Below are 14,491 nucleotides of genomic sequence, written 5' to 3' on the forward strand. Positions count from 1 at the left end.
TGAAACATCATTTTGGGTGATCTGCTTCAGTCTGTTGGCAGCTTTATATTCCAAATATACTTGTGAATTAAGAATATCATAGTAGGGAAAGTACTTTCTTCTGACACTTCATTTTAGCCTTTTGTGTGAGTGAGTGAGTTGTTCCCACTTGTGTTTCAAGCTCTGACACAGCGTGCTGGATTTCAGAAGGCTGCTGCAGCATGTTGACTCATAGGGGAGCTGACTTGGTCAGTGGAGTTCATGTCCCATTGAACTTTATGCCACAGCTATGATCAAGCAGATGGAAAAATTGCCCAGAGAGAGAACTGTTTTAAATTGATGTTTCTTTAAAAGGTGTATATTTAGAAGATTTCTTTTGTAATGTCCTGTTTTTCCTCCTTCCATAATCAGTGCTTTGCTTATTGGAAATCATTTCATAAGTAGTGCAGTGGCATAGAAGAGTTGCATAGAAAAAACTGTACAGTAGCAGCAATATAGACAGCTCTGAACTAATGCTGCAAGTAAGACATTAGTAATTCACATTAACAGCTGCCCTAAACTTAGTTTTAAACTAAATGTATTTTAACTTCATCCACTGAGCAAACTGAAATGCTCACTTTTCAACTGAATCCTGCAGCTATAGCCCTATGAAAATATACTAGCTTCCTCATTAATAATTAATCTTAATACATTCAATGCAAACATTTTTTTATCAAGAAACACTACCCATCTGTTAAAAGAAAAACATGACTGGCACACACTTGAATCTTTTACATTCAGAGTTTTAATTTTATCTTAGTTAACTTTGGAAAGAACAGCCTACTTTAGTGGGGATATGACATATAAACAGGGTTTTTGACTAACAGGAAACTTCATTGGAAGACAAAAGTCCATGTTAATTTGGCTTGTTTCTGAAACAACAACAAAAAAAAGTAGAGATGCACATCACTGGTAGTATAGCTAGTATAGTGTGATCTCTAGGTATTTTGTACCAGCAGAGTTTTTAACATGGACTCTGGATTAATGTGTTTGGTTCCATGCAGGTAGTCATAATGGTATCTCTAGTAAGCTGAATGGTTAGTCCTGTTCTTTAGCACTGAAATAAAATGTGCCCAATGTAGAAGTACTGTATTCCTTAGCTCTTCTGGAGACACTATAACAAAAAAGCTTCGTTAAAAAATCCCCATGAAAGAGCAGTATTGTTTGAAGATCTTATCATTCCTCTCTTATGGTGCTTGATGCAGATTTTGGAATGTAAAACCTTACAACACTAAACAGTAAGGGTGTCTAGAAAGGCAGTATTTCATTCCACAGATTCTAATTTCCTTGGTCATATTGCTGTTGAAAATGTCAGACATGTTGACATGATAGACAATATTTTTTTGCAAAGTGTATAGTGGTTTTTAAGGAAGAAGAATCCTAAAGGTGATTAAAAACCATGAAAGTGCTAAAAAATGCTGCTTTATGATTGAATTATGTCTTAGAAAATAAACTTATTTGAATGATTGAGCTATTATAATTTGCTTGGATTAACAGTGCTTCACAGACCTACCTGAAGACCCAGCTATGTCAGCTGGGGAAATATCAAAATAGAAAAAAATTTTTTTATTGGAAACAAAAACATTGTGACACCCAGTGGCAGTCATCCAGCCTGGCAATTAAGTTCTGACCTGAAGTGAGATGTTAATAGTGAAGGCAAAAATGTACAGTATTTTCTGAAATGGTTTCCTTTCATATTTATGAAAACAGAAAAATACAGCTTCTTTTGGGAAGGAAGGAAGGAAATGTGTATCACCCAAAGATGATTTATATGTTTCTCTAGACAGTGGGCTATGATAAAGCTCTCAGAATTTACAGACAATCCAAACCAGTGGATTTAACATCAGGACAGGTGTCTTTTTACACGAGTATAATTAAAAAAAATACTGGGGATAAGAAGACTGCAACCAGACAATTAACCAGAATGTTGTGTAAGTAAACATAATCATATCTTCATAAAATTTTGCCTGGCACAATAAAAAGGAATCTAGAACAATCATGTCGGCAGCAGTACAAGTTCATTTCCCATTCCTCCCCACCAGGAAAAGCGTGCTTTATTTGACTGGTAGCAAACAGAACCAACCAGCATGTGGAAGCTTATTGCAGAAACTGCAAAGTGTATGTCTGTAATTGCAAACATGCAAAACCAGCATCAGTGCAAAAAATACAGATGCTTGGTTATTTAGAGGCTTGAGATGCCAGCATGTTTCATTTTGATGTATACCACACTTACACCCGATGCTCTACAGAAATGCACATTTCGGTCTCTTTTCCACCCTCTGTCCATCTGAACATCTTAAGAAGACACTGAATAGATCTAATTAATTCATCATAAAACTATATTTCTGAGGTGAGGTACTAGGGGTTTTAAAAAGTTAAAGAATAGTTGAGATGTGTCTGGCTGTTTATATTTGTTCCAAACCTCATCACGTATTCTGCTGGTTTTAGGCATGTTTAGTTCAGTGTACTTTCACAAATCAGTGTTAATAGTGCTCTTCTGCTGTAGAGCTGGTAAGATTGAGATTAAGGGTAGAAAAGTGATTTACTGGAGATCATCAAGCCAGTAATAGATTAGGAAATAAAACAAGCAGGAAAAGGCTTTGTGGTTTTTTGCTTTTGGTTTGTTTTTCAAACCTACTGTGTGCTGTAATTTCTGGGAAAAGATGCTTAAGAATCCATAACTTTTGGGGATTTCTAAGAACCTCATTTTGAGAGGTCCAAAACCACTCTAGCATTTAGAAAAGTGGGGGGGTTGTTACATTTAACTTGTGAATAAAAAAAAATTTGGACACAATGTAAGCAAGGCTATTCCTAGCATGTCTCTTTACTCAGCTGCATTATTCCAGGTGCTTGATCTGTATACTGGACTGTAATCAAGTTACAGTGTTAAAAAGTTGTGAAACTAAACTATGATCAATTTTATGATCATTGTTTCCCTAGTAACTGAGCACAGGTGAGTACATTTTATAAAGTCAAGTATTGACATTATTTACCTAAGCATATTGCATTGTAGCTGTTTTAACTTACTGCAAGTCAGTATATTTTATTCTGTCTTTTTTGATTTTTTTTTTCCTTCTTACAAATCACTAAGGTAATGAATTGATAGGAATATCCATATGTGGAATAATAAAGTGCAAAAATGGAGATATATAGAGAGAGAGAGATAAAACAACGTTTAATTAATAAAATGTATCAGGTTTGAATATTAAGGCATCTTTTAGATACAGAATTGTTCTACTGTATGTGCATAATAATTCACACAAAGGTGTGTAGTTGACAAAGTACTTAAGAGGCTCAGGTTGTCAAAAGCTTACATTTCGGCATTCTTTAATCTGAAATTTATACCTGTGCTTAATTTCATGTAGCTGGGTAATCCAGATACTTCAGTGGCATAGATTCCAGTATTTGAGAGATGTCACGGGAACATCTTGTGGAACATAAAAAGGAAAAGAAGACTGAAAAGGATGAGAGAATCACTTTTAAAATAAATTTTAAATGTATTAGATTTAAAATTTTTGACTAACTTAAAGAAGAGGGGGGAAATGGGAATAAACGATCAAACTGAGAAGTACCTTTGATCTGTCAGCTGGTTAGCAGGAAACCGGCTTCAAATAAATGGAGCTCTTTAAACAAAGCTTGTCCTTGAAATGTGTACATAAGAAACTTAGATTTGTTAGGGAGAAACAGCTGATAGTGATTTCTTCTGGGTTCATGGCATTATGCTGATAAGTAAGCTAAGTTAAAAATTTGTGGGACAAATCCCTGTATACAAGGGCTTTAAATGGCACACAGTATTGTAGACGTTCTAATGCTTTATATCTGAACTAACGTTGTAATCATCTTTTGGAATATAGTCATGCAGACGTGTACTATGCTCCACTTGCTTTTTAGAAAATCATCCTGCAGTCATATCTGTTGTACAAAATAGTGAAACAAAATCTGATTTGCTCAGCTTTGTAGAAGAGAATTCTGGATAAGAAACTGTAGATGTTATTGAGCTGGGTTTGGTGATTCCTTAGTCTTTCTTGGCTCAAGATCTTTCTAATCCACTGTTAAAGAAATCTGGAAATGCTGTTTTGCCCAAGTAGCTGTTTTTTGCCAGACCTATATGGTATTTGTGTTGATGGCACTCTTGGTAGTCATTTAAAAATTACTAAGTCTTTGAAAATAGAGTTCTTAAATATCACTGTAACAATTAAAACCATTCCATATTATTACTGTGGCTTTAAAGGAGTCATGGGTCCTGGAATTTTTGTCACTCCCATGGTTATTAGAAAAATATTTCCAGAGTATTGGCTGTCATCTTTCTCATTAGACAGGCTAAGCCTGGGTTAAAAACAGCAATCACAGAGTACCTAATGAAGCCAAGTGCTTTGTGTTACAGGATCAGCATAATACTAGCAACTGCTTGGCAGGCCATGTGACATCATTCCCACCTGCTGAACGTTCTGAAATGTGTAGTTCCTTTCCCAGACAACTGCTGAGGGAACTGACTCTACTCTCAGTGTGCATACATAAGGTCAAGACACTTGCTCAGAGGGAACATCGTAGGAGTGATGCTGATGAGAAACTGCAGAGGTTAAAATAGTTGTACAAAGCAATAGGCTTCCAAATTCTGTCTCAGCTGAATAGAAATCTGTGCTATTGGTCAGTCATGGGGAGCTGAATATGGGAATAGGAAGAAATACCAGTTACTTTCTGAGAAGAGTTCTATTATATAATTCATTGTGTTGTGGCAAAATAGTATGAGTTATGTGAACTGAAAGTTTCAGATGTTTAGCTAATTTTTGAGGCATTTAAAATTTTTTTGCAGTTGTTTGTCCATAGAATGTACATTCTAAGACATGTTGCCTGCAAATATGCAATGGACAGATCTGACACAAATAACACCAAATGGCTGTACTGAATTGTCACACCATTTGATGAAATGTCACCATGAGTTCTTTGAACACATTATGGATTTTCAGACTTCTACTTTGCCTGTAAATTTAATTACTGGCCTAATGATAGAGTTTTTTTTAATAGATAAAGTTTTTTACTTGTCCTTCATTAAAAGTCAATGGTCATCTATCTTAGAGAAGTTAATATTGTGAGGAAAGTCTTAATATACTTGCGGTTTTTTCTTTTCTGTGTCTTTTTGTATCAGTGCAACATTACTAAGAAATTTTTTCATTGCAGGATCTTTGTAGTTATACAGCTCTTTGTTATAAGTAACAGCTAGCAGCTGATGGAGTGATCTTAACTTTCAAGGAAGAGGAAGAAAGTGGCTAAACAATACATCCTGATATCCATGCGAATTGTTTGTTTGTTAGGTTAAAAAAAAACCCCAAAGATCCAGAACATTTGCATTTTCTTAAATCCATTTTAAATTAACCATTTCTGTGCCTGATAAGGTAGCTCTAAGTCTATGCCTCAACTCTTCTCTCCTGCATAGTTTAGTTAAAACCTTTAAATGCCTTCCAAAAATTTCCTTACGCAGCTTAATGGAAAAATGAAAGTTTCTCTCATATGAAGGGAAAGACAAGAAATTACTGTTCCTATGGAATGTTAGAGTAGAGCCTGCAAAGTATCTTGCAAATGTCCAGTGGGCTTCCAAAGCCCTTGTGAGGAGGTCATGGTGTGCCATGAGGGAGCTGTGCTGCACAGCCTGCACCCCAGTCCCTGCCCATGGTCCCAGGAAGTGGCGGCGTTTGTTTGGGCTGCTGCAGCTTTAGCTGTACCCCAGCCTGTTCTCCATTGCCAGTTGCCTGTTTGGATACAAATAACACATTGTGGGGGGAGAGGGTGGGGATAAGAAGGGAAGAGAGAAAAGCAGATCCATTGTCTTTTTTTTTCAGTTGGTAGCAAGCACTTCCATCAAATGCTTAGGTAACCCCTGGTACTGTAGAAAGGATTTCCTTTCACTGCTAGTCATGTCCATCCAGTCTCATCTGGCTACACCACAAGTGAAATGTTGGCTCCATTAAAAGGGAATGGAAGTTGACCTGCATCTGGACAACAACTATATGAAAAGTGTGTGTGCAAGGTGAACTTTACACGAAGAAAAAATATATTTTCCGTTAACTATATACATAAACATGTATCAAAGAAGATATTTATTGAAGAGACTTGTAGAAGCTGTATAGGAAAAGTGATGGTAGTGGAAACAATTTACAAAGTAAACTTTTGAATGAACCTTAATTTTTGCTGTATACTAGGATTATATAGGAATTACAGACGTTGATTTTGAATCACTGTTGTAGCATTGATTTAAATGTAGTGGACAAAAATTTTAAAGCATGAATAATTTAGTTTCTGTTGCCATCAGAGGATTAAAGTGCCTGTGCTGGATTCTGTGGACAAGTCAGAACACAATAATGAAAGGAAGTTAAATAATAAATAAAACATAAGTTGCACTTCAGTTACAAAATTCTTGTCTTTATGATAAGAAAAGGATCTTCAGGCTATATTTAAAACTAGAAGTGGCTTTTTGATCTCAGTAAGAAAATTGCCTGTTTATTTATGTCAGTTATTGCTGTTCAATACTGTGGGCTTTAGAGTGTTTTATCTTTCATTAAGAAAGTATAATACAGAAATATATTGGGGAGATTACAGAAAACTGCCCCTGAATGCCAGTCTCCTTTTTGACTGATTGGATATGGTAATAAAAGGCCCCAAACTAGAGACTACGTTAATTGCAGAGTTGCAAGTGGCACTGATCATAATTACTTTTATCCAGTACTAGTATAGTTTAATTTAAAAGACTAAATTCCAAAGATATATTTAAATACTTTTGCATCTTGTTTGTAAGTTAGATGCTTCCAGTTCAAGACTGTCTGTCAAATATTAATGTGTTCTAATGGAAATTGTTCACTCTGGAGACAGCCTTTTGCTTTTAAGGGTTTGGGGTTTTTTTAATGTTGAGTTTTCTAAATCATGCTCGAACTAAAGTTATAAAGAAACAAGTGGGGGTTTAGGTTTTTTTCACTGAAACTGCAAACATAACAGCTAAATTACATAAGTTGAGGCTGTCATAATTTCTAATTTTTGAGCATATGTTTAAACATAGCAATTAAGTGTAACCACTTAATTACACCAAAGTTAATAATTTTTTAAGCTTCCTGGTGTTGCATCTTTATCTTACAGCTAGACTCCTGTTGTGTTTCTGATCAGCTTTCTGTCCAGTACTGACTTTGGCCTGATGGATGTGCCATGCTTTGAGATTTAAGATCATTTACTAACAGAATTGCAGTCCCTAGACAAGTGTACTGTATCTAGTGAGATACTGAGAGATTCTACCTCAAATTAAGCAAGCAGCCAATGTATTCTGAAGAACATGCAAAATTACAGTGATGGTTTCAACTTACTCTGTCCAAATGCTTTAAGTGCCTTTGTGTAGGATTAATGAAATGGATAAATGCAGCAGTGTTGGAGTTCACCTCATCACTGAAGCACTGTTATAAGTGATTGATACATGGCAGCACTGCAGTTGAATGTACAGGCAGATGGTCTGTGGGCTGCACTGCACATCCAATTCACTGAGGTTTATTGCTGCTGTGTAACACTTGGATTGACTCAGTCTAGCCAGTTGTCTTAAACAAAACAATTGCTTTTGTTTAATCAGTTTTGTTGGAGACTTCCTTAAAAGGAACAACTAAAATGGGATCTAAGTGTATTCTATAAAACTGCTATATTAAAAGAAAGACATTTTTGATTAGTAACATTTTTATTGCATTGCTAAGCCTGTCAAATCTGTAACATAAGAGTAGTGTAAATATATTCAGAGTGTTAAAAAAAACCCTGCAAAACCAAAACACCCCAGCCCTTGTGTGTTGATGCAGCAGAAGTCATTAGAATGGCATGGTTATCTGTATGGTTATAGCTGAAGCAGGAGTCTACTGGTCAGAGGTGTGTTGGCACTCTTGTAGCACATGTGCAGTAGTCTTGTGTCTGTGGTTTTGTTGAGGAAGGGGGAAAAATGCTGCCTGTAGTGCTTGCTGTTAGCTCTTAATTTCTGCGTTCTGAAACAAATGTTAAGCAAACTTTCATGATCATTCATTAGTTCAACTCCATCACTGTGATAGAAAACTGGTTATGATGACCTTTATAAAATAAGTCTTAAGTGACTAAAACAAAAGGTAGAAAGAAACAGAATAAAAAAACCCAACCCTTATGTTGTATAAAGAGTCTTACTCACAATGCTTAAGTACCAGTAACGGCAGAAAGATCTTATTTTCCAAAGCTTACTCTGAAAAGAGAGGTAGTGCTTACCTGTTCCATCATTCTTTGTTATACTACTGTTCTTGTTCAAGTTACAAGCATGTCAAACAAGGGAAGGGACTTTAAAAATTGTGTTTGGATTCATGGCTTCTGCCACAACCAGCAGCTTTTACTTTTTTCAAGCTTCTAACATTAGAAAAAAAATTAGGAAGTCTGGCAATGCTTATGTTTTTCTAGGAGGAGCTTGTTATTAGTCTTCTGAGAATTAGCATATGGCTTTTCTTCATGAGTATACACGTGCTTTCCATGATATATTGGGGCAATTTATGTGCACTCAAATTCTCAACAATTTATGTATAATTTTAAGACACCAGTTTTGAGGAGTGGAAACCCAACTCTTACGTGGTTGTGGTTTCACCCTTTTTTTCAGGTGTCTGATTCAGAGACCTGTAACTGACTTGTAACACAATGATGGCTTCGGAAATTTTTAACTTATTCAAAAGAAATCACAGAATTCATCTCAAACAGAAAGTCCAGAAAGCTTTCCCTGAGATCCAGTAGCTCAGGGAAGGATGGTACTGGACAACTGGTTTGGGATTTTAGAAAGAATATTCACACCCCAGGATAGGAAATGCCAGTTAAGGCTTTTAACTACATAAAAGTTTTATCTTTTCTGAATGTATTCAGCTATCTTTGTTAAGGTATGCTTAGATCTAAGAACAAGTAATGCATCCTACCATATCAATTAATGAAACTTCTTCCTAAAAATAATTGAGGTTTAACTCCTAAATATACTTGCCAAATGTTTTTGTAAGGCAACTGATTCATAGAAAGCTTGGGTCTTGAGCTGAAGCACTGAAACTATGTAAACATTTTGTGGAAGCCAGATGTCCTTTAATAGCTTGATAATAATTTATTATTCTTCACATGAATTTCACTTTAGTGGAGTTTTTTTCTTGAACATGTAACATATGTGGAATAGCCAGCAAATACAAATTTTATCAATCAGATACAGTTTGACATTTTTAACACTTTTTAAACGTTATGAATGCCTGTTTACCATATGGTGAAAGTGGGTGTGCAGGAAACGACACTCATCAAGTCACAAAGTACTACTTTTCCATGATCAGAGCATGAACATTTCCTTTTAGTAGCTCTTGCTGAAGGCAAGCCTTTGAAGAATGGGTGTGTAATTTTGGACTGTAACATTTACATTTGTGTACTTCTCTAGGTGGTTATTTTAAAATCAATCCTTTAGCTTTTCTTATTTTTATTTGACTTTATTCATAAAAGTTTCTTCCAGATTAATGTTGCAACATGTGAAAGAGGTAACACAAAAGCAAAATTTATATTTCCACTGGTGCACTAGCCAGTTGTTATTACTGTTGTCCCAAGTATCCTATTTCCTGTTTATATTCTACATCTGTAGAAGATGCTGCAGACTTTCAAGAGAATTCTACAATTTTCGAACTGAAATCCTGTGTGTCATTAAACTGAATTAGTCATCACAGTTTCTTGAGAGATAAGATCATTGTAATTTTCTGTCACTTGAAGATACTGATCCCAAATGCTGTTCTGGCTTGTTTGCATACAGTTAAGGTTTAATTCACTTAAGCAATCCTTCAGTCCTCTCTTGTGCAGTACCCCAAATATACATTGGACCAGTGTTACCTAGAGCATGTAATTTACCACTCTGTGCAAACCAGCAACTTGTGCTTGCTCCTTTCCCTTCTGCTTCTGCTGCAACAGCTACCTGAAACTAGAAAAGTACTTGATGATAACTTCTTTTCAAATTACAAGTTAAAGCATCATTTAAAGGGCAAAAGGGCACAGTTTTCCAAGAGGAAAGCGTTTGTACATATATTCATAAATATTCAACATGTTGCCCCATAAATTCATGATGCAACTTTTAACTAACTGCTACAAACTTGCACATGCCTTCTGAAATTACTTACTGATTTAGTCTCTTTCTTATCAGATAATTAGCAGCTTAATTAGTTTCAAAACAAAGTTCAAGTAAGGAAAAAAATTGATCCATATCTGTAACTTTTTCAAACTTCCATTTCTCAATATTTAATGATTTCCCTGAAAATAGCAATACTTTTTTCTTTCTTTGATGGTGTGAGATATAATAGCTACTATTTAAACAGCGTGTCTTAAACAGGGTCTGCTTGTTAATTCATGAAACTATGTAATATCACCAACTGCAGTTCCAAAAAAAAAGCATGTGAGCCTCATGGTAATAAATATTTTGGTTTTAGAATATTGCTTAAAACTGCACAAGCTTTCTGCTGGTTTTGAAAAATACTGCCCTTGTTAATAAACTCTTAAGCTCATGGCAGGACAGAAGAAAATTCATATAAAAATGCATGTAAATCTACATGGCCAGGAGAATGGTTTGATGCTACAGCTACCTCGCACCAGCACTCAGGAAGTCACGACTGTTTCTGCCACCAGTCTTTTTTAATATAGAACCTGCATAATTCTGAGAAGGGTGAATTGAAGACAAGTAGAAATGCACCTCCTGGTCTTCCTCCCTCTATCCCTGTCTCCAGACTAACAGTGCAGTGGTTCCTCTGACCCTCTGTCCGCTGAGAAAGCGAAGTCACCAAGCAAACCCAGCCCCCTGCTGCTGCCTGCCCTGGCCAGGGGCGCTGGGATTGCCCAGCCCAGGGAGAAACCCCAGCAAAGGAACAGCTCGGTCCCGGCTGCCGTGAAGGGCCTTACAAAACACAGCGGCCTCGGGCCAAAAATCACGAACTCTGAATACTTCTTTTTTATACACACAGCAGAGTTTATGTGAAAGTCATTTCTTTCCACACCTTGCCCTTACTTGAAGCATGTCTGAAAGTCCATCTCACCAAGTGTCAGTGTTAGAGAGCTAAACTGTTTAGCTGAATGTGCATACCGAAATGGAATCCAGAAAGCATTGGGAAGTAATTTCAACTCATTAAAAGTTAAATTTTTTTTCATTACTTTTTTGTTGTTGTTGTTGTTGTTGTTGTTGTGTTTTTTGTTTGTTGGTTGTTTTTGTGGGGGGTTTTTTGTTGTTTTTTATTAAGTGATTCTTATTTACTGTGTCTTGTCCTTTGTTCATGTTTTATCACACTTTTGCTTAATTTAAAAGAATCTTCTGTCATATATAGCTTTTATCAAGTGCAGGTGGTCTTAATATCAGTGACTTTAGGGAGATTGATCTCGGTTGTTACTCACCTGAAGACTTCCTGAACTGGGAAGTTTTTAGGAAGCTGCAGACTACCTTGAATTTCTTATTAAAAGTACATCATTGCACAAATGTATTCTAAAACAACTCTTTTGTGTACGGTGTCAATGGCACTGTGTATCTGCAGTATTTGAGACAAAAAAAAAAGTGATCTTGGACGGAATATTTGGTGTTGAAATTTCTTAACCTTCAGCATAAGCGTTAATACTTGAATTTGTTTTTTTTTTTTATTTTTTTTTTTTTTTTTATTAGGAAGTAGATTCAGCTATTACTACCTTTGCAGTATTTTGCAATAGAATTAGGAGAAAAAGGAAGGACTTCAGGATAAAAATAGAATCAATTAAAGGGCAAATGAGAAGAAACAGCTCAGTATTTCACCTCATCTGCATACAGCTATTATATATGTAGGTGATCTGTATAGTGATAGCTCCTTCCAAACTGAGGAATTTTATATCTCTCGTATATTTTAGTAATATGAAGAAGTATATAAATTTTACTGTGTGACTGTTTACGAGCTTTTGGGTAAAGAAATAAATAATGACTGGGATCCTTCCTTTTATATGTGCAATTGTACAATGTACACAATTGTGCACTTTGTTAGTTCTGACATCTGTGTACATTATATAACATCTGTGTACAATTGGTTAGAGACATACAAACTACTCTCACTTTTTCTAATAGATTATTTTATTTACTACATACTAATAAAAATAATTTGATACACTCATATTGTATATAATATATATAATCTCTTATATACTGTAATTAATCAAATGTGACATTATAAACTAGTTTTGTTCAATGCAGTTTTTCGAATTCACAAGCTTTGCTTTTTAACATCTGTCACTCAAAAGTTGCTTTACTGTATGAAATATGTTTGGGTTTTTTCCAGATTGTCACAAACAACTCCACTTTTCAAGAATACTCAGACAAGCCCAATGTACACACAGTTCCTGACCACATTACTGGAAGAACTGCATTTCAAAAATGAAGATCTGGAAAGTTTGACAAGAATATTTAGAATGGACTGACAACTTGGAATGGTCAGTCAACTTCAAGCTGCTTTGTGTGTCTTAAAACCAAGCTGGTTAACCACAGGTTTAATTTTCAGCATTTTTAAAGTATGTACAGTAACTACAGATTGTATCAGCTGGATCAGAAAATGTGTGAAGCACATTTTAAAGAAATATGAATGGTATGGAAATGAGTGTCATCATTTTGTCACTTACAGTAAATGCCAGCTGCTTATTTATCACACTAATCTTTTGATTTTTGAGAGGAATTTTTACTACCGCAATTTATTAAAAAAAAATAAAATTCTGTGTGGCTACAATGGCTAAGACTCAGCAGAGATTTTTTAATTATTACAATGAAATTGTGCAGTTTTTGTGATATAAAATTGAGTTAAGAGCCACGTATTTTTTGCATAATGTTGAGGTTACATTTTTCGTTCCAGGTAGGCCAAAAAATTTAAGAGCAAATACCTTACTTATGTTGATCATACTCAACTGATTTAATGAATATAGCATTATAGCATCATAACTGATCTCCTTTGTTCCCCACAGAAAAACATGATCATCTTAGCATCTTCTCCTACCTGAAATAGTTGAACAGAGAACAAAAGAATGAACGCTTTCAGTTGTTTGAGCTTTTTTAAATGAAAAATGAAATTTAGTATGAATTGTAGTACTTGCATTTCTGCTTTTTCATTTCCTTCCTATGGGTAAGAATTTTGAAGTCTTGTGAAGAAGCTGACTAACCACAGTTGTTCAAGATATGAAGACAAGTTAAAATATGGATCATCTGAAAAGTGTTTAAAAACAGTAGAAAGGAATTTGGATTGGTTTAGTTTTTCTTGGTTTGGAAACTTTCAGTCAGAGTTTGCCTACAGGATCAGGGAAGGGGGAGGAAAAACGTGTGTGAGCCTCCCATGGTAAGAGCAGTGCTGCTGACATTTTTCCAGTTGCCCTCGTGCATGGAGCAGGAACCTTTAAGAATGATGACAGTACACAAATATGTCTGATTCATAGCCTGTTTGTCTTGCTACCTCTAAGAAAAGGGGTGGTCTTTGAACTTGTGTGAAAGTTATTTTTAAGCAGATTCTAGTTGTTACTAATTGGGACTTTTAAAATATATTTTAATAACTAAAAATTTTTTGCTTTCAGTAGTCATTTCATTTCAAAGAGTTGTGTTATTTAGGTTGAGTGTGTTTGGAATTGCTTCTGTCACTAACTGATTATAAATTGCACTTTAAAACTAATCCACTAGTAATTCTTAATGATTCCATAATAGGTTTCATTGCACAGTTCTTAGTCTCACTATATTTTGAGCGACTTGAGAAGAAAGTTGTAACTGACAGTGCTTAGTCTGCAGCAAATGCCAGCACTAATTAAGGCTGAGGCAAGCCTTACCAGGGCTGCTACACATCCACTCCATTTAAAAAACCAAAGTTTATTCCTTTGGTTTGCTTCTGTAATTGGACACCAGAAAGGAACTCTACACTTAACTAGTTCACTGCTGTGTAGTTCCTTCATGATAATAAGAGTAAATATGTAGATTACCCTGACACACAGAAGCTCATACAGCTTTGCTGTGGAAGCTTCACTGTGCAGTAGAATTTATTTAGGAGATGCTTGACTTTTCCAAACTTACATTGTGATGGGAAGTTACATTCAGTGTAAGTCGTAGAAGCAATGATTTAGAATTAGGATATCCTTTAATGCAGAGTTACAGCTATGCATTTTTCTAAGTATGCAGTAGGGGGAAAAAAATAGCCATTATGATCAGAGTGTGTCTGATGCAAAATTTTTAAGATATTACTGGATAGAAGTTACATTGGTTTTGTGCCACGATGGAAAAAGTTTACTTGATATATACAGAGAGAAGGGTCAAGACTGTAACAAAAGATGAACTTCTATAGAAGAATGAGTAATAGGTATGATACTCTGAGCAGAACTTAAACCTTGAATTTATATCTATGCACTTGTGATTTTGGAAGTTGACTAAATTTCTGTATTTAGCTAGTAGATTATGAGTAAGCCATTATCCTGT

At 35.4% G+C, this 14,491-nt stretch overlaps 1 protein-coding gene across 2 annotated transcripts in view; it reads left to right on the top strand.

Annotated features, from left to right (window-relative positions):
* RPAP2 (RNA polymerase II associated protein 2) overlaps positions 1–12,775 on the top strand; it is a 34,734-nt gene extending 21,959 nt beyond the window's left edge. For both annotated transcript variants that reach the window (XR_015805416.1, XM_014884205.2), the window contains one exon: positions 12,333–12,775. Coding sequence is in view for 1 of the 2 variants with exons in the window: in XM_014884205.2 (XP_014739691.2) it covers positions 12,333–12,471 (139 nt within the window). In the remaining variant the exon portion in view is untranslated. The remainder of the gene's footprint in view (positions 1–12,332) is intronic.
* Positions 12,776–14,491: the final 1,716 nt, after the last annotated feature.

Source organism: Sturnus vulgaris, chromosome 9 (genome assembly GCF_052056855.1).
Source record: "Sturnus vulgaris isolate bStuVul1 chromosome 9, bStuVul1.hap1, whole genome shotgun sequence".
Taxonomy (NCBI): Eukaryota; Metazoa; Chordata; class Aves; order Passeriformes; family Sturnidae; genus Sturnus; species Sturnus vulgaris.